Source organism: Doryrhamphus excisus, chromosome 4, assembly GCF_030265055.1.
Source record: "Doryrhamphus excisus isolate RoL2022-K1 chromosome 4, RoL_Dexc_1.0, whole genome shotgun sequence".
In the NCBI taxonomy this organism is placed as follows: domain Eukaryota; kingdom Metazoa; phylum Chordata; class Actinopteri; order Syngnathiformes; family Syngnathidae; genus Doryrhamphus; species Doryrhamphus excisus.
In genome coordinates, this window is record NC_080469.1 from 16140733 (window position 1) to 16161619 (window position 20887).

General features: G+C 41.2%; 1 protein-coding gene across 3 annotated transcripts in view; it reads right to left on the reverse strand.

The window, feature by feature from the left end:
* Window positions 1–1686: 1686 nt before the first annotated feature.
* sema6a (sema domain, transmembrane domain (TM), and cytoplasmic domain, (semaphorin) 6A) overlaps window positions 1687–20887 on the reverse strand; it is a 126719-nt gene continuing 107518 nt past the window's right edge. For 2 of the 3 annotated variants that reach the window (XM_058070581.1, XM_058070580.1), the window contains 2 exons: window positions 18106–18288; window positions 1687–4083 (listed from right to left, as the gene is read on the reverse strand). In XM_058070581.1, the coding sequence (XP_057926564.1) occupies window positions 2960–4083; window positions 18106–18288 (1307 nt within the window). In that variant the 3' untranslated portion in view covers window positions 1687–2959. The remainder of the gene's footprint in view (window positions 4084–18105; window positions 18289–20887) is intronic. The other variant, XM_058070582.1, reaches the window with a different exon arrangement.

The following is a 20887-nucleotide window of genomic DNA, read 5'->3' on the forward strand; positions in this document are numbered from 1 at the left end:
GAGAAACGTTTGTCATCGTAACACAATCCCATGCAGACAAACATGCTTTCACAAGGTTACCACAAAGGCACCTTGAAGTCAATCATGGTCATCTGTATCATTTTAATACAAATATGCATACTTTAATGTTGTGATATTATTAGCATATTAATATTTCACAATTGGATAATGATTTTAACTCTTTAACCTTAAACCCTAAACCGAGGTCAAATCCCATGCCTATGTCTAACCCTAACACAACCTCCCCCCACCCTGGACCAGGGGTATAATATTTTGAGTTTATTCCCATTTCCCCTAATAATATGACAAGTTTATAGTCGTAATATGTTTTCCTGTAAGGATATGACTTTTTTTGTTACTATTTTGACTTTATTCTTGTCATTCCAGCTGTTTTTTACATTTCAACTTTCTTCTTGTAAATTTTCTTTTAATTCATTATTTATTATAATTTTTACCCAACCTAATTCCCCAAAAATGATATTATAATAACAATATAATTTAGTTTTGTTGGTTTTTAATAATATTATGACTTAAACAAATTTATTATGACTTTTTTCATTTCAACTTTATGCAACTAAAATCAATATTTTTCCTACATTTTTTTCTTGTTATTTTCATTTTATTTTTCTAAAATGCCTATTGATTTTTCTGTTTTTGGTATTGTGTGTCTTGCTGACGTCCACAAATGGCTCGTGGGCTGCACTTTGAACACTCCTGCTTTAGACATAACCCTAAAACAAATCCTAACCTGAGCCCTGTATTATATTAAAGTGTATATTATCTTTAATTTTACATTGGGTATTTGGCAAAAACTGAAGCTCCTACTACATTTGCGGCTGTAGATTATTTTTCTTCAGTATAAAACGTGGCAAAATACTTCATTTGATAGTAAAGGTTGGACAAAGGCCCTTTGTCTTTGCCCAAAAGAGCATTTTAGGAAAAAGGCGGTGAGAAAAAAACCAACCAAGTCTTCATGACAAGAATTTTATTTCCATTTTTTTCTTCATTTTTTAAAATTACATTTTGCATTAAATTAAATGTTTTTTAATTCCTTTACAACATACATTAAGCTGTGAATCAGATGTTAAGGAAGTGAAGAGAACAGGGCAAAAAACGTTTGGTGACGTCACAATATTTTACAAGCTTACAAAGGTTTGAAAAAGGTCTCGTCGTCGTCGTTGCTGTCTTGTCGCGCCAAGTATGTGTGTCGTACGTAGCTGGGGAGGCGGGGTGGGAGACAAAAAAGGCACACACCATAGAAGCTCACTGGCCACAGCAGCCTTTCACAGTCACACCCAATAGAAACCAGATTGAACTGTTTACACTCAATGTGAACACCTACAGATTGGAGTTGTCACACTCTGCATGGACACGGCAACAGAAACAGTTCCACTAAGCCTGGAGCGTTTTCATGCTGCATTCAAGAACACTGGGAAATTTCAGTCACTTTAAAAAAAGTTTAGAAACCCTATTTATTGGTTATAGGCAGCAAAAAAGGCCCTGTTGTTTATTTATGTTCAACTGGAAGGTGTGATGTTCATATTTCCCAGTAGTATTGAACGCAGTATTACCCTTAGGTCGGCTGTAGTTTGAGACAAAGTTGGCTTTCCTCCTTGACAAACCACAAAAACATTCTACACAAACAACACTAAAGGAGTGAGTGCTTCGTTGATTTAAGTGTTGGTTGGGTGGGGTGGGACGGGGCGGGGAGGGGGCACTGATTGATTTATTTCAACAAAAAGAAACATCAGACTAGTTAGTGAGTTTACACACCTCCAAACTTGTCACCACAATAAAAGGGGCTCATTGTTATGTGTTAGTATTTGCACAGGAACCAGCCTGTTGATGCTATGTGTTGCTAACGCTATGCCAATTGTTCCACTTTAGCCCCCCCAAAAAGTACAAATAAACATGTAGATTGTATAAAAGACAAAATGACAACACGCAGCGAAAAAGCTCATTCATGGCACAGAGATCAGACATGAACCACTAACATAAACATTGTGTGTGTGCGTGTGTGTGTGTGTGTAGGGAAACAGAATTACAATAACACCTACATTCTTCTTATTTTTTAAGCAAATCAGGGAAACATCATGACGTAAGAAAAAATTAAAAAACTACAAGTTAACAGCTATTGAAGAAAACACTGTCACTACTTTTGGGTGTAAGGCACAAATTTACATGTCGGGAGGGGGGAAAATATGCTTTTTTTTCAATAGTCTTCCTCCCCTAGATGGAGCAACGTTACTGACTCACACACACGAAAAAACCCACAGTGCTGATTGGAGGAGCAAAAAGGGGGGAATATTCCTTTAAAACGAGACGGTCCATTTGTGGCACACTGTAAATAAATATCTCCTCCTTTTCCTCACTTGAAGTCATTAAGAAAGAAAATCTAGTGGCTCCAGTTTAATGACTTTAAATATGTTTTTTTTTGTTGTTGTTGTTTTTTCATCCCACATGATTAATTCATATTAAAAAGATCTCTCTGCCCTCTCTCTGGTTGAGCCTAAAAAGTCTTCTCTTCAAAAGCACTTCATAAAAAATAAATACAACAAGCTATTAGTATTAACAGTCAAGTGTTTTCTTTTTCAGTGAGGATTCCTCTGGTCCAGGCCCGTCAAAGCAGGCAGGACTTGATTGCAGTAACACTTGGAGGCTTTTCACAGTATTCCGACAGGCTTTGTCTTTTTTCAGTCCGAACTCCCGAGTCCGCCAGCCCTCAAGGTACTGTACACCCCAAAACCCAGCCCCCCCTACCCCCTCACCCCCGTGTCCTTGTATGTGCTTACAAGAGAGCCACCGTCTCGATGCTACACGGCGTCGGATCTCGTAGATCGTTCGTCTCAGTAGCACGTGTTCTCCCTGCTTATTTACATGTTGATATAAAAGAAAGTGTGTTCTTAAAAAAGTGGACTGTACACCAAAAGAGAACTGAAAGGTGGTCAAAGTAGGCCGACTATGTGCACGAGTCACTGGACTTGACCTTGGTGGACAGCGACACTACGGACGGTTTGGGTGGAACGTCAGGCTTGAGATGTTTGACGCCGCCTCGAGGCAGCGAAGCGTAGGAGCTCATCCCGGGCTGCCGCGACAGAGACATCCCTTGTGCTGTCATTTGTATGGAGTCCACCCGCTGGGGCGCAGGGGGCGGCGTCTCCACGCGGTTGAAGCTCTGATGTCTCGCCAAATGGGAGGAGTTGGACGAGTTGGTGTTGTGCTTCTTCAGGCCAGACGATCCCGAGGCGGAGGATCCTTTTCGGAGCCCGTAGACGGACGAGTGGACCTCCAGGCGCTTGCCCATCTGTGGGACCGATGGCGGGACGGTGAGGGATGCTTCTCGTTGGGGGACACGTGGCGGCAGCATCCCGTCTGAATCCACCAGGTTGTGGTGGGGGTTCTTGACCGTCTTGTACTCCAACGTGGCGCCCTGGTCGTCCATGAGGCCCATGGCAAAGTCGCTGGGGTGAGGCTGCTCCACGTACTCGTGTTGGTGCAGGTGAGGAGGGAGTTGGTGCTGATGCTGTGGCAGAGGCAACACCACTACGCTGGGGATGTGGCCCGGCGACGCCCTCAGAGGCAGGTCTGAGATGACGGGGGAGCCCAGAGATGTCATGTCCTTGGTGCAAGCGTTGATGAGGTTCTGGGCGCGTTCCCACTCGCGACTCCCCCGGCTGGGCTTACGGCGAGGCTGCATGGGGGTCGATTCAGGCGTGGGTAGAGCGGCGAGGTCCAGGTGGTGCTGGTCGGCTTTGATGAGCATCTTGCCGTTGGGGGTCAGCCTTCCGTTGTGCATCAGAGGCGTGAGGATGGCCTCGGGGCGGCCATCTTTGGCCTGCGTCTCAAACAAGCCCGTCAGTTTGGTCACGCTGTTCATGGAGCCGCGGCGCGAGTGTAGGTGGTGGTTGTCTTTCTCCTTGCGACCGGGAAGGTCCAGGTCTCGGCGGCGGTGGTCGCAGACGCAGTAGACGATGATTCCGGAAAAGATGGCGCCCATGGCGAACGCTAGGATGACGGCGATGGCCAATAAGGTGACAGGAACCAGCTGGTCACGACCCTTCTGGTAGCTCTCTCGGATCACACCTGCACAGAGACCACAGGCACACACTACTCAGTACGGGTCTAACAGCTCTAGCTAATCACAACACACCTTTTTGGAAGACAAGGAAGTAACGTTTTCATCAACTGGTAGATTGTGATTAAGAAAGATACCATACTCGTGAGCTGCTGTGTCAGTGATGGGAAGAAAAGCCCTGATTTGGGTAAAAGTTTTGGTGCGATTTACTGGTTTGCATGTTTACATCTTGATCCTCAGTCAGTCTTTTTCAAACATTTTTCGAAAAGAAAAGCTATCATTTTGTAATCAGAAGCACTTTATCCGAACAGGACAACTGGTCTTTGTTAATACAAGAGCTAAGAACAACACTGACGCTTCTTCTTACTGACTTCAGCAATCATATGACAAATAGTTCTTGAAGGTGACCACTCCTTTCCCAACTGTTTCACTCCATACATTTCTCAGAGACGGTTGGTTTATAAATTATGATATGATAACAATTGACACAAAATGAAGTGCAGTACTTGGCTAAAACCACCAGAGGCCATGTCGATTCAGTCTCAACTACTTTGCGTTTTACTCTTTTTACTCAACATTATTCAGCGCACTTGCATGGAAACGGAAAATGGAGTTCAGATTCTTCAACATCAGCCATTTCTCAAAAGACAACCCCTTCAGTGTTGGCCATTTTTTTCATCAGTTCATCTCTTTCTATCTTTTTTCATTCTTTAGTCATCAGCAGTAGAACATTGGCAAGTTTCAGGAAAATATCAGTTCCTGACTAGAAAACCAGCATTTTGTGAAGATACATTTCAAGCATAACTTTTAACACCAATACATTTTGCTTTTGTGACAGCTCAAATATCTAAACAACTATACACCAACATAAACAAAACAAAAAGGGTTAACAATTGATACAAATGTAACACCATGAACTATTTACAAATGTCACATTTGAAACTGATCTATGTGTGTGCAAAACCTTCTGCACGCTACAGTCCTCCACTTCCTCCTTGCTGTCCAGTGTGTTAATACGTGCAAATGATCCGTACCGAGCTCTTACCAAATTTTTCATTCTTTTCATGGCTTACAATCATTTTGAGGTGAAATGCATTAGTGGGGAGTTGCATCATCACCAAAACGTATAAGACGTATATAAATACATGGTTGGAATCGGGCGCTGAGTTAATTTATTTTTTGTCAACAAGTATCAACAACTCCTGAAAATTGCATTCTTTTAGAAAAGGTAAATGTAAAAACCTGTAGTTCAAAGAAGTTTTCCGGGTAAAAAAAAAAAAACATGATAAGTTGTGTTTAATTGGACTGCCTCTCCAAAAAACATAGAAAACGATTAAAAAGTGATTAAAAAGATATTGTCTAGATAAATGATGAGCCATTTCATGACCGATTGGCAAATGAAAAATGCTTTATCCCATCATGAGTAAACACCTTTTCAAATTGCTTTGGGCAGCAGTATTCAATATTTGTTCCATGAAAAAAAAATCTAATCTCAGAGTGTTTTGATGTGCTGATCGCGTTTTGAAATCCCTGATAAAATATACAAAACACAAAAAGGATATTAACAGATGCCTGAAATACACCAGAAGTCTTTGATGCAAACGGGTGACATTTTATAAAGATGGGATATTATCTGATCAATTCAAGAGAATTTATTAATTTATAGTGGGGGGGTTGCAACCCGGTGAAAAGCAGATATGAAGCAGTCTGACATGTTCCCCGAGTGCTGGGGTGTCCAAAGTGCAGCCCGGGGGCCGTTTACAGCACATTCAGAAATTTAACACTTAATAAATAAAATATTGAGAAAAAAAGTTTTCATTCATTCATTTTCATTCATCTACCGCTTATCCTCACAAGGGTTGCAGGGGGTGCTGGAGCCTATCCCAGCTGTCTTCGGGCGAGAGGCGGGGTACACCCTGAACTGGTCGCCAGCCAATCATAGGGCACATATAGACAAACAACCATTCACACTCACATTCATACAATGTGAGTGACAATTTGGAGTCGCCAATTAACCTAGCATGTTTTTGGAATGTGGGAGAAAAGCGGAGTACCCGGAGAAAACCCACGCATGCACGGGGAGAACATGCAACCTCCACACAGAGATGGCCGAGGGTGGGAAAAGTTTTCATCTAATGAGAATAATGCCATCATGAGGAAAAATAAAATTTTAGCAGCATAAAGTAGAAATATTAAGGAAAAAATATGTTTTTTTGGTCAAAGTTGGAATATTATTATCATATAATATTATTATTATTAATCAAACAAAATTAAGTTGTAATTTTGGGGCTGCACGGCGGCCGAGTGGTTAGCGGACCCGCTAGGAGACCCAAGTTCAATTCCCCCCCGGCCATTGTTATATGTGCCCTGTGATTGGCTGGCCACCAGTCCAGGGTGTACCCCGCCTTTCGCCTGAAGATATGTCTTAGGGAGCGCGCGGACGGGTTGAAAAAAAATGTGTAGTCTTGAGTTAATATTACACGTTTTCACTCAAAATGCAGTTTTTTTGGATGATACTGTAGATAGCCGTGAGCGTGACGATGAATGCATCTCATGATTGGGTTAAACACACCGAGCCTCAACCTGCATATTTATAGTGTGTTCACACATCACCTGCGTGGTGCACACGCTTAATTTAGCATCATTGGGCATGTTTTTTTCTGTCACACACACACACACACACACACACACACACAAAATACTATCTCCTTGCATGCGCTGCTGCTTTGGTGCATCAGTATAGCGTGACTGAGACTCCGCAATAAAATGCCTTGCAAACCTAGGATGGACTTCAAAGGGACACATAGTTTAAACATGGCCAGAAATAGACACTTGTGACAGTGGAGTAGGATCGGGGATGGGAATTGAACTTAAGTAAGCAATAGCATAACATTGCATCATGTCTTGAAGTAAACATTTTGTCTCATGTGTGCAGCACTCATATACTCCATGGCACTCATGCGCGTCTTCAGTAGTGATGTCCACGTCATTTGGGGGCCAGCATGGCAATGTGTGATAAGTGAGGGTACCACTCCAATATTATTGTTACCGTAAGGTAAATTATTCATTCATTCATTCATTCATTCATTTTCTACCGCTTATTCTCACGAGGTTAGCGGGGGTGCTGGAGCCTCTTCGGGCGAGAGGTGGGGTACACCCTTGACTGGTCACCAGCCAATCACAGGGCACATATAGACAAACAACCATTCACACTCACATTCATACCTATGGACAATTTGGAGTCACCAATTAACCGAGCATGTTTTTGGAATGTGGGAGGAAACCGGAGTACCCAGAGAAAACCCATGCATGCACAGGGAGAACATGCAAACTCCACACAGAGATGCCAGAGGGTGGAATCGAACTTGGGTTTCCTAGCTGTGTGGCCTGCGCGCTAACCACTCATTAATAATACAAATAATAAAAACCTAATCCTTATTAGCATAATTGTGTTTTTTATCATCCACATCTATTCATGAGTCAATACCCGATATGGTTTCTTTAATGATTCTTATTAAAATGATCAGTATTCCCTCTATTTGGAAGAGCAAAGTTCCCAAACATTAAGCTGGGATGCACTTAGAGAACATCTCCAGTGTCTCCTCAGCAAAACATTCCACAGACTTTGAGACAAGCAGGATAATCTGCTCTCATCCAGACTCACCCAATAACAAACATCCATAATCCTGGATGCTCTCACTCCAAAAAGAGCATCCAAAGCAATCCTAAGCATCCCAAGTAAAAAGTGCTGGCCACCGGTTAGCGTGGAATATCTATAAGCATGGGATGGCTTGTCTAAACAGTTCTTTCTTTTCACAAGGTGATGGTGACGTGCGGCTTAGCCATACTTTACTTGGCGTCTAACGAAATATTTTTAAGACTTTTGCCAGCCAAAACATGGACACGCCTTGCTGAGGAGATAGTGGAGAGTGTTATCTGTGGATGGTGGAGAACAAAGACCAGTAGCGTCGTCCAGGCAAACATCTGCTTAACATCTCAGACGCAAGATGAGGATGGTTCTTCTTATCTTCACTTTGTTGGCTTTTTCCTTTTTGTGACCTTTGTGAGCTATCACAAACATATTCACCTGTCAAACAGATCAGCTTAGTTTGGATGCTTGGCGCTAGCTTGTAAACACGGATAACGGCAAATTACTGTTTTTTCAGAATTATACTACACTCATCTTTTTATTCACTGTTCTGTATTCTGAATAATGATTTAGCATTTCACATTTTCCTGTTTTTTTCTGGTTCAATCACATGAGACTGATCAGTGTTACTGGCCGGTGGCACATTCTAAAAATACAATGTAACAAGAAACCAAACAAAAAACACAACAACAGCAAAAGTAGAAAAATCTGATAAGAATTAAAACATATAAGAATGAAGTCAAAATATTAAGAAAAAACAATCTCACATGTAAAGTCGGAATTTTACGGAATATTATGACGGAAAATAATGACAATTTAATAGCATAAAGTTTAAATATGTTGTTATATATTTTTAAGGTTTTTTTAATGAATAAACAAACCAAAAAAGTTGTCACTTTTGGAAAATAAGGTGAGGAAAAGGTATAATATTATGGGAATAAGGTCAAAAATATTATGGGAATAAAGAGTGTGTATGTATGTATATGTATGTATATATACACTTGGCTCATATATATATATGTTATTTTATTGTATATATATTAATACAATTTAAAGAGAAGAAAGTTTAAATAGTTGGGGAAAAAACAACAATATAAATGGAAAATAGCTGTCGTTCAATGAGAATAAAGTCTAAATATTAAGAGAAAGAAGTTGTATTGTAATGCCAATAAAGTTAATAAAATTCCATTTTATTTATTTTTTCTTATTATTTTTTTTACAAAAAAAATTAACAAAAATTAATGCAATTTTAGAAGCACAGAATGGAAATATTATTTCCTATATAATTTATCATTGGAAAATTAGGTTGGGAGAAAAAGTTAATATCGTCATGTGAATAAAGAGCCGCCGTGGTGTAGTGGTTAGCGTTCTGGACTTCAGAACAAATGTCCAGGGTTTGAATCTCCACTAGTGAGCATCATTGGTATTTGTCAGGAAGGAAGGGCATCCGGAATATAAAGTGCTCAAGCCAAATCAGTATGCGGATCAAAAAAAATCCAGGGTGTACCGGATAGGCTCCAGCATACCCTCGCGACCCTAATGAGGATAAGCAGCATAGTAAATGGATGGATGGATGGATGAAAACAAAAACCAGACCTTTTCCACAGTTTCTATCAGCTATTTCTGTCTATAAAAGACTGCAGTTGCTCTTTGAATGTAAAAAAATCATTAAATGCTTCCAGTGTCTGGAAAGTGTAAATGCTCTTAGTTTTGTAGTCAACCAGGCATCTGGAGGTCAAAGGGTGCAGGTCATTCGGGCTGAGCGTTTGATTGAAGGAAGCCGACTGAGGTTCTTTGTTGTGGCTTTGAGGTTAATGCCCTGTTAAACCTGCACTGCAAGCCTCTTCCTGGCTTGTTTTTTGCTTAAACAAATCCTTTCATTCTCTTTCTCCCCTTCCATCGATCACATGACACCCGCATTTCCTGAGAGGCCTTGAGTAGAACATGACAGAAGGAAAACTTTGAAGACCTCCCGCTTTCATTTGAGAAATTGTTTCCCGTCATCAAAGTGAAGGGAAGTCACAGAGGAGCCCGTGCGGGAGCTGTTTACAGCTTTTATAATCAGGGTGGCGACGCCGAGCATGTTCGGGGCCTCTTTGGGAAGCCTGATAGACTTCTCTAAACTTGCATAACACCACCTTGAGGCGATAGATTTCCTGATTCAGTCGTGCTTTATAATCTGTGTTTAATCCGCAACGCCCCCAGAATGCTACATCAGGTCTTCCGAGGTCCAGATTTGAATTCCACGCCGCCTCCAACGATACACACATATCTTCAGATAGTTCACACAGTCAAAACAGCCCTGCATACTTTCATCCCTTCAGACGCTCAAGATGACTTAAAGCCACAGAGCTGGTCTTTGTGTTGATGATGGGAATATGTTGAAAGAAGGCGAGACATCACAGAGGGGTGACGGGGGCGCCCTAAACCTTTGACAAAAAGAAACTGTTAAACCCAGACATTGTCAGGAAAAATGAATACTCGTCTGTCTTATCAAGTCTCAAGTGCAGTCACTATAAGACACTAGCAGTGTACTTTGGTTATCGTGCATTCGTTATGTAACATAGATATATTAGTGCAGGTACGGCTGTATAAATGTCTTCTTATTCTTTTCAAAAATGAAGAAATGATGGCTGTTAGGTAGTTGACTATAGCCTAGACATGACATCAGGTTAGATTACATGACCGCTGTATGATATCAGCCATGGCATGCCCGACATGACAGGGTAAAAGAAAGTTCTCTCATCCCGTGTGGAAGTGGTAATTTTGCCTTCTTACTTTGCCCTTCTTCCCCACTCTGTTTGAACTCTTTCACAAGTTTAGAATAAGTACATTAGAAGTTAACTTAAAGTTGTGGCCGTCTCGTGTCCCTGCAGTGATCGATCCCGTAGCGTGCATATTAGCAATGTGGTGTAAACAAAGAATAATAGGGTGTGTAACGGTGACAATAGGGGTGTTATTTTATGTCTATGGGGCTTCAAAAATCCTGTGCAATAACTGTGCAATAAACTGTGCAATAGTAATGCAATAAAGCTGTGTACACGGCTGTAAATAGTGTATGTAACTTATTGATTTGTGTATATTTGTATTGAAATATTCCATTTATCAATATTGAATCCGACTTTGTGAAAATTCACTTACCGCAGTCTGGTCTAGAAACAAATAACCATGATAAATGAGGGACGACTGTAATTGGATTTACTTATGGATTTACTTTTTCTCCATATTTTCTTATGGAGAAAAAAATAGCATTCATTTCAGTTAGAGTTCTGGCAATGAGCAACTCAAATGATACTCAAAGTTTACTCAAAGATGTGTTATAATTTGAATATTTTTACAGTATGCCTTCTCTGTGTGGATATATTATTGTCATATTACCAAATATTATCAATTACCAAAGACAGAAATTCCAAGGAAGAATGTTGAAAAACAGAAACACAAGAACCTGAGGTCAAGATGCCGGTTAAATTGTTGAGTGCAACCGATATTTTCAGGAAAAATGCATCACAAGACTTTAACTCGGCATGCCTCAGAGGATTAATTCCGTGCATATTTTGCTTTTTCTTTGGCTCACGCGGCAGCCTCTCAGGGAAAACGTCACATGCAGCAGAGTGCCCTAAAGCTGGCCAGTTGAGTGGTGCAATGATAAACGATGAAAACCAGGACTTTTTCATCACTTATAAAACAGGGCAGGCAGATCAGGACAGGATATGAAAAACAGGACATGTTCTGGGAAAACAGGACATTTGGTCACCAGAAGTTAACATCGTTTTACAGCTGTTACCTTAAAATCAAATAACACAGCGTTGTTTTAATGACTCAATTGCAGCTTGTGCGTATTTAACAGGCACTCACAGTGATGTTGTTATTAAAAATGAAAGGCAATACAAAGTCAGCACACTGTGGCTGTCTGCATGATGGCAAGCCATTTATAATTAAAAGGCCTAATCGTTTAATTGTGTAGCTCTGCTACTGACACAAGTGCACTAACCTATGCACCGCTGTACAAGAATGAGTTGTTTTTAATCACCACACAATCTGCACTTAATTAGCAGTGAGAGCAACACTTTGTTCCTTATGTCAGGAAGCAAACAATAACGGCTATGTTCAACAACAGTATACTACTTATACTTCAATACATGTGTGCTGCTTATACTTATTCACTCCTCATTGCTGGTAATGCATTCCAGTGCAATGTTCTGTAATACTCCCGCTAACTAAAATGATACCTTTGTGAAGGCGGCACTAGGCTTAACCAAAACAGACAAATGGAAAAATTTAGCAGCATATTTAAGCGGTCTGGTGGAACAATACGCTCATCAGAGAAGGAAATTGCATCTGACGTCAGTTGAGGATATGCGTAACACCAAGAAAAAAATAGTCTTTTGTTTTTGGTATGACACACAATGAGCCATGTATACTTCACCGGCTGCACACAAAATGCTGTGAGCTTTTGGACCATGAAGATATACTCAAAATCCAGTCATGTTATTGCAGTTGTAATAAATGTAGACTTATTTACTGGGCTTTTATGTACTGTCAAGTTCTAAGCCCCTGAGGTTGTATCATTAAAAATTTGACCAATTAAAAAAATCCACCTTTAGAAAATCGGCACCATCGCCGCCACCATCCCCCACAGATAACGTATCGCTGTTAAAAGATATTCATATAACATGTACAATGCTTTGCAGGTTTGTCGATATCATGGAATATGTTGTTCTTTGTTGTCTTGTTATTTTCATAGCATTCGTTTATACCAAACTTTCAAGCCAGTTTGTTCTTGTAAAGATGTTCCTTCAAAGCTTTTGTCGTGAAATTATCACTGCAAATAACAGAACTCGAGGTTGTCTGAACTTGCTTCGTCCATTGTTGTCTTAAACCTTCCTGTTTAAAAAAAAAAAACTTGGGGACAATAAACATCCAGCAGCAACACAACATTTTGGCATGACTACTCATTGTATGTTCATTTAACCATTTATATGCTTGAAAACGCTTAATTTAGGTCAAGAATACATACAAAACTGCAATTAGAGTGCAGATCTGTGCAATATTGATGTCGCTTTTCTTGGAAGATTAAAGAGGTCATTTGAAATAAACAAGCAGGTTTCTGGTAGGTTGCATCATAAGAAGGTTTTTGACAGCATTCAGGCTGATTATGTACAGCCAACCTTCAAGATTGACACCAACCCACCAAGGATGATGATGACTCTGAAATGTTCCCTCAGCTGGGCTTCCGTGTAAATGAAAAATAAACAAGACATCATCTTGCAATGTGAGCAAGGTCATACAGTCCCCTGATCGGCAACACGCAGATGCCAGTAGACTGAATTTAAAGGGAATTTCTGATGTTTTTTTTAACAAATAAGTGGGACTTTTACGCAAAGGGAAAGAGGTATTAGCAGTAGGCTGTGATGTCTGGCGTTGGTTTTATGTGGACTGAGCTTGCCTGGCATGGCAAATCTTGTTTACTCTCTCACTGTAGGAACAAAAACATGATTAATTTTGGAATAACTGAAGTTAGCTTAGTCAGTAAATTTTCAAAACATTAAAAAATATATTAAAATAGTAGTTAGCTTAGCAATTTTGAAAAAAGTGTTTTCTCATGTGCCACACCCAATGTTTTCTGAGCAGAGAGAGTCTTTCTGGATAAAACTAGAAATGCATGACTGTGGATGACCACCATGTACCCCAGTGGGCATTCTCCAGTTGTTTATGATACCACATATGTACAGTTATTATCATAATTGGGAACTTCAATAATAACTCAAAATTGAAGGGTGTTGAAATTACTTGTACAAAATCTGATCATGATGGCTGTTGAACTAGGAATCTAATATATACAATTCTAGCTATTTTTGTTGTTGTATTGACTCATAAGAAATACAGATGGACAGCTCCTCCTGCAAGAGAATCCTCCCTCTCCCAATTCACTCGAACACCCTAGTGCACCACTCTTCTTCTTTTGGATTCTCATTTGCTGTCTTTCTCCTTCACCTCTGCAGTTGTCACCGCCGCATGGCGGCCCTTGCCTCTTAACTAAATCTTTATCATGCATGTTGTTTTCTTGATTTCCCATGTCTCACGCTCCTCTCTCCTTGCCCCCACACACTCTCCCACCCCGTCCATCTCCCATGGATAGCTGCTGTAATGAACCCATAAATTGGAGCAACACAGTGGCGGCTACAGGTCGGGGCTGGGGAAGGTGGATATAAGGGGAGGGCGAGAGGATGAGGTGGGGGGGTGGGGTTAGCTAAGCTTTGACAGGGAGAGAGTCGGAAGAAAAGGGGAGAGAGCAGAAAGGTGGGGGAGGCGGGTAAGGATTCATTTGGTCGAGGAAGAGCTATGAGTCTTGTTGGAGAGGAGACAGTCTACGAGGGGAGGAGCAGGAATGAATGGGGATAGGAGATGGGGGGGGGGGGTATCCATAAATTGGTTGAGGAATCGCTATAAAGGTACAACCTTGGAACATGCCATCCCTGTCGGATATGTTGGAAGGGAGGCGGGGTCACAGTGGCAGGAAATGGCGAGGTGATGGGAGCAAGGGGCAGTGGCTTGAGGCAAGGGGCGGGTATGTAACGTGTGTATGTGGTGGGAGACAACATGGCAGACAGACAGAGAGACAGGCACACAGACGGACAAAGCTACAATGTACTGTGAAAAAGCCACCTAGCAACAGCGAGGGCCTCCCCGACGCCAGAATGCCTGATAACAAAGCCGGGAGGGAGGCTCCTTAATACTCACTTAATACTCACTTTGCAGCGCTTCTAATTACTGTGGCGGCTTTGGCCTAATAATAATATTCATTAAGCGATAAGATCATGCCACGTTGCCGCCTGCAAATGGAAAAGTTGGAGATTAATTTCGTTTAAATCTGCAAATTATCTAGAGAACGGCTCCCGATAGGAGCTGATACACTTGGCTCAAACCAAAACTTTTAATTCTCTTACAGGCACAACATTAGGTACAGCTGCACAATCTAATGACCTCCAATATACATACTACATCCCTTGTTACACTGACAAAAAATGGTTTCTTGAATGAACTTAATTTAATATTTTAAGTGGTTGCACTAAATACTTTTATCTGAAATTAATAGTAGTCAAATAAATTATATTATAAGTACCCTGCGTCTTGCCTAAAGTCAGCTGGGATTGGCTTAATTTATTTAAGGGTTTAATTAGATTTACAAAAAAAATTGAGTTAAATCTACTCAAAATAGTTGAGGTTGAGTTTATATTTATATTTATTTGACTATACTTAAAAATTATTTGTTTGGTCAGCCTAATCAAAATATCTAGTTTCAGATAAAATTATTTTATGCAACCACTGACAATAATAAAATTAAGTTCATGCAACAAACCTTTTTTTTGTCAGTGAACATTGTGGTTTGTGAGCATTGTTCCCTCACCCTATGGCGGCTTTTCTAACAATTAATTAATAAATGATGCTGTTCCGTGGTTGACTGTGGCCTATTATTAGTAAAAAAAAATGTGCATATTTACGCAAATACTAAGTATTTATTGTCCAAATTAGTAATTTTAACGTGTAAAAATGGCTAAATTAATTAAAATACAAATACAGCATAAGCCATTGCGACCACTAACTTGTGAATATAGTATTCTACATTGGTCACTTGTCAGTACTTAACACCACCTAAGCACCAGATATGAAAAAACAGCTTTTATTGCCGGTTTAAATTTGTCATAATAATAATGAGGTAATAATAATAATAAATGTTGCCGTCATAGACCACAACAAGCTTAACTCTGAACCACCGACGTCTGCCATCGATTCTGCTCCCCTACAAGGTAAATTGTCTTAAATGGCATATTTTCTCTGATTATATTATATAAATATTAATAAATATTGTGTTCATGAAGAGAAAAATTGCAGAAATTCACCACAGAAGATGTTTGTGTCTTGTTAAATTACGAAAAAAACGCTGAGTATTTTTTCCTATTTAGTATTTTCTTCTGCTGCTGCTTTTTAGAAAGCAGCAGCTTTTGGACAGAAGGAAATTGCTGCATTTCTTTGCTCTGGCAGGAGGCTTTAGAGAGTTTGCTGGGGTTTTTTCACAGTACAGTTGCTACCTGAAGGGCAACAGGAAGGAAGAAGAAGGCAGGATGGGAAGGAGCAGGGGGAAATGCATAGCGTTGACTGCGGTGCTCAATTTGCCATGCTGAGAAGCTGGATTTAAGCTGCACGGAGGCAAAACTGTGCATAATACCATCAAAGCAATCAAAGCTTGAAAAAGTCAAATATATAAATAGCCAAAAAAACAACAACAACAAAAAAGACTTGAAGCCATGCAAACATATCCAGAATTGCTCACACAGTAAACCAACAGAAAAGTAACTCAAACAAAGATCACTGCAGCTGAACTGAGTCTTATGAGTAAAAGAAAAAGAATGTGGAGCAGAAATCAAATCACTTTGCAAAAGTGTCACATCAAAGAAAAATGATGATCATATGATCATACAGGAAAAATAAAACAGCAGGAAGCTTGTTTGAAAAGATGAAGCCCAGTTGAAGTTACCTGAGCATGCGTGGCTGGAGTGCCATCCTCACACCTCCCTTAACCTAAACCTTAATGTATCATCTCTACTATTCAATGTGTGGGACTCTTAAAGGCACAGCTCCAGTGATACACCTGCTCAGGTAACAACAGTGTGATGCTGGCTGAGGACCATGCTGTCTGACATCTCCTTTGTGCTTGGATCTACCTGCTCACTGCTTCCAGCTGACGTGCTGCAACCCAACTAGATTACATTTGATCAAATCGTGGAGCGGACACGCTGAACTGTTGGGGGGTGCGAGAGGCTTTTAATGTCAGTCCGTACTAAGCCATCATTTAGAATAAATATTAATGTCAATAATCAATAATCAATACCCCCTCCAACACACAGTCACAGCACCAAGAAGGTCCATTAGTGACAGGATGATACATACATCCAAAGTGTGTGAAGGAGAGATATCGCAGGTCAGATTGCATAATATAATCTGGTCCAAAAATCCTGTACAATAACTGTGCAGTAAACTGTGCAATAAACCTGTGTCTGATTAACATGTACATAAGAGTAAATGGTGTATATAACTTCTCGATTTTGTATGAACTTGATTTAGCTATGGGCTGCAAGCGGGGCCGAGTGGTTAGCATGCAGGCCTCACTGCTAGGAGACCTGAGTTCAATTCCACCCTCGGCCATCTCTGTATGGAGTTTGCATGTTCTCCCTGTGCATGCGTGGGTTTTCCTCCCACATTCCAAAAACATGCTAGGTTAATTGGTGACTCCAAATTGTCCGTAGGTATGAATGTGAGTGTGAATGGTTGTTTGTCTATATGTGCCCTGTGATTGGCTGGCGACCAGTCCAGGGTGTACCCCGCCTCTCGCCCGAAGACAGCTGCAATAGGCTCCAGCAACCCTGCGACCCTCGTGAGGATAATGAATGATTTTGCTCTGGTATGTTTTGGGTTCCATTGCGCCATTACTTTAAAAATGTATTACTAATACTGTATTACTATTATAACTAATGCTTTCAGGGTTGACATGGATTGTTTCTTTTAAGATGGCTAATTTCAAATGTCAAATGATTATGTCGACACTTCTTCAGCACTCTTCAGGGTTTAATTTGCGTGGTCAAATCAGGAGTCCAGTAGCTGCTGACTGGTATTTAATTGAAGACGTTTGTGCTAGCCGGGGTCATATTGATGCACTATTATTATTGTCAGTGCTCTACTGGTAGCCATTTTTAGCCAATTGTCCTCATTTTGCGGTGTCCACGCTGCCCTAGTGGGGCCTCTAATAGGTTTGTTAGCTAAGGACAAACATGGATGAGCCTCACTGCGTCCCCACCTCACTCACTCACTGTCATTTATCCAGCGAGCTGTCCTTGAGACAACGCAGCATTGGGCGGATTGTTAAGGCAGGGCGAGGAAAAAAAGGGTGTTCAATGTCACGTCTCTGTGACACAGACGGCGCAGGAGCCATCTTCAGCAGGAAATAAATACATTGTCGGCGTAATGGACTGGATATTACATCTCTTGTGGGACATTAGAGTCTGGGGATGATTCATTCCCACAGGGCGTATATATATATATATATATATGTGTGTGTGTGTGTGTGTATTTGTGTTTGTGTGTACATCCTAATGAGCAGTCAAGGTGTGTTTGTCTTGCATTTTTTAAGGAGGGGTTACGTTCGCAGTGTGAGGCAATTTGTCCCCGAGAGAACGTGATCCACTATCTGCACACCTCGTCAGCTGGAAGCAGCCACACAGCCGTAAATCTCAGTTACACAAGCCCCCCCCCCATACCCTCTTCCTCCCACCCCTGCCACAAGTGACAGTGGACCAACAGCGTTTTGTTGCGTTCCAAGGCTTACCATCAACTTCGGGTTGAGTCTGAGAGGGCACGGCCATGTAGGGATCCTCCCCTTTGTCTGAGCTCATAGGGGGATCCTTGCGCTCCACCATGCGGCCCCGCCCCAGGGGGCCCTCGGCAGCCTCAGGTAGGGCCGGGGTGGGGAGTGAGAGGGTATGGTGGTGATGGTGGTGGTGAAGGCGGCCTGCCGGACAACAAGACAGGTTAACAAAAGGAAAAGGGTATCGGTACGGAGTGGGTGACACACACGCGTAATTCCCTGGGAAGTCTTTATTCCCCGGAGACACGGTGAGCAACTCATTAGCAAAAGTGTCTCTCAGCATTGTCACGTCCTTCTTGTCCACCTTCCTCTTGTTGTGACTGACATGTCAAGCTCAATCGGGCCTGTCAGAATATAATCACATTTCTCCACCATCACCAGAGGGTGAAACCTTTGATATATGAAGGATGACAGACTGGCTCTCTTTCTCAACGCGCACCTGTCGAGCTGCTTTAAAGGAAAGCCATAAAAGCGCTTCTAAACTCACCTTCTTTTTAAAAACCTGTGTAATTCTGTATAACATCTAACATTTTCCACTCACGGTGGAGAGTGGTTAGCGCACAGGCCACACAACTAGGAGACCCGGGGTTCGATTCCCCGCTTGGGCATCTCTGTGTGGAGTTTGCATGTTCTTCCTGTGTGTGTGTGGGTTTTCTCCGGGTACTCCGGTTTCTTCCCATATTCCAAAAACATGCTAGGTTAATTGGTGACTCCAAATTGTCCATAGGTATGAATGTGAGTGTGAATGGTTGTTTGCCTATATGTGCCCTGTGATTGGCTGGCGACCAGTCCAGGGTGTACCCCACCTCTCGCCTGAAGACAGCTGGGATAGGCTCCAGCATAACCCCACCCCATAGAAGCGCCATAGAAAAGGGATGGATGAACATTTTTGCATTGTACTTTAAATTTCGAAATAATAATAATACGACACGACCAAAAGGTTAAAGGACAGAAAATGTTTAAGTTCAAACTAAATTTCAAGGTAAAATATGCTTGATTTAGTCATTAGTGACTGTGCTACTAGTAATAAGAAAATTGTGGTGATAACCATAGAACAGGGAATGGAACTTGAGTCTGGGATTAATTAATTCACTTTACATTTTTGTTTAATTAATTAACTTGGAAGTCAAGGATTTGACTTTAGATGTTCCGCTGCATATTGTTAGTAACCGGGCAAAATATGCAAATGCATCTATTGGCTGCTGATCTGATGTAGAGATTGTAGTCCTATTCATGCATGAATATGTATCGCAAATCTGAGCTTGTTTACTTTCCAACCACCCAAATCACATTAGCATCCTAGGTGCCCACTTAGGCCGTCCTCCTCAATTTGGCATGGGCTCCACACATTTCACTTAATAGAATGAAGCCTTTGTGGGGCTCAGCTCACTCATTTTTACACGCTCTTAAGACGGAGATGACAGCAGTGTGTGAGCGTAGTGTGTGTGTGTGTGTGTGTGTGTGTGCACCAGCAGATGTGTTTCACTATGTGTTTATTCTTGTGTTTAAAGAGGGAGGAGGTGTCATTCCAAGGATGGTGGGGACAACACTGAGGCTGCTGGTAAACTAGCACACACCCTCACCACACCACCCAGAGCCTCCTCCGTGTGGCATGGCAATCATTAAAATGATTTATTTAACTATTGGCCCAAGGCTGAGAGATTAGTGTGACAGGCCTATTTTATAATTCATCCCCCCACCGCCAGGGGAAGTGCAATTCAGGCAGATGACACACATATATATGTAGAGAGAAGAGAGAGAGAGCCTCGGAGCTTCTCCATGGATAAAAAAAAGCCATAAACTTCTTTTTTTCCCCCGCTATCTGCAGATTAAAAGCCAGGCGACAACGTCTCGGCTGGAGTAAAGAAGTGGAGAGCGGAGAGGAGGCATTTATTTACTGTATCTACAAATCCGTATCAAGCATTGACATAGTTACTGAGGCAGACCATTGTGCTTTGTGTGGATGTACAGTATGTATGTCATTTATGTGTTTATTAGGGCACAACCTATTTCCATGACCCTTGACCTGTAGCAACAGGGAGAATCACAGTGGGGTTACCTCCCCATTGGAGGGTGAGGAAGAAGGGCTGGGATGACATCATAAAAATATTCTTGTAATTGCATATGGATTAGAAGTACTATAGAGCAAGAGAACTCACAATGTGGTAAGACTCCGGCGTCACCATATGTGTTGTGTTCATTGTAATTGTTCTTTTCACACTTGTGGGACACGTAACAATGTCTATCCATCCATCTATTTACTATGCCACTGATCCTCACTAGGGTCGCGGGGTATGCTGGAGCCTATCCCAGCTGTCTTTGGACTGGTTGCCAGCCAATCGCAGGGCAAAATTGTAATGCATGATATAACGAACCTTTGCATTTATTTATTGGTACAGTTCTTCCAGTCATGATTGGCTGTTTTCTTACTTTTATGTCACCTTCCCTCCACACTTGATGACAATTAAGGATGATAAAATCTGCAACACAATCTCAGTCATTCATTTTTAAAGTTAAGACTGTTAAAAGTGATTCATTTATGTTTTACTTTTAACTAGGTCTGTCAATTGATGAAAAATTTGAGATTAATCAGATTAATCACAGCTAAAAATCATAATCACCAGTCTGAAACATACATGTTTGCTGTATTTAATGAAGAGAAAGGACAGGATCATATATATATATATATATATATATATATATATATATATATATATATTTGAATATATTAGCAGCTCTAAAT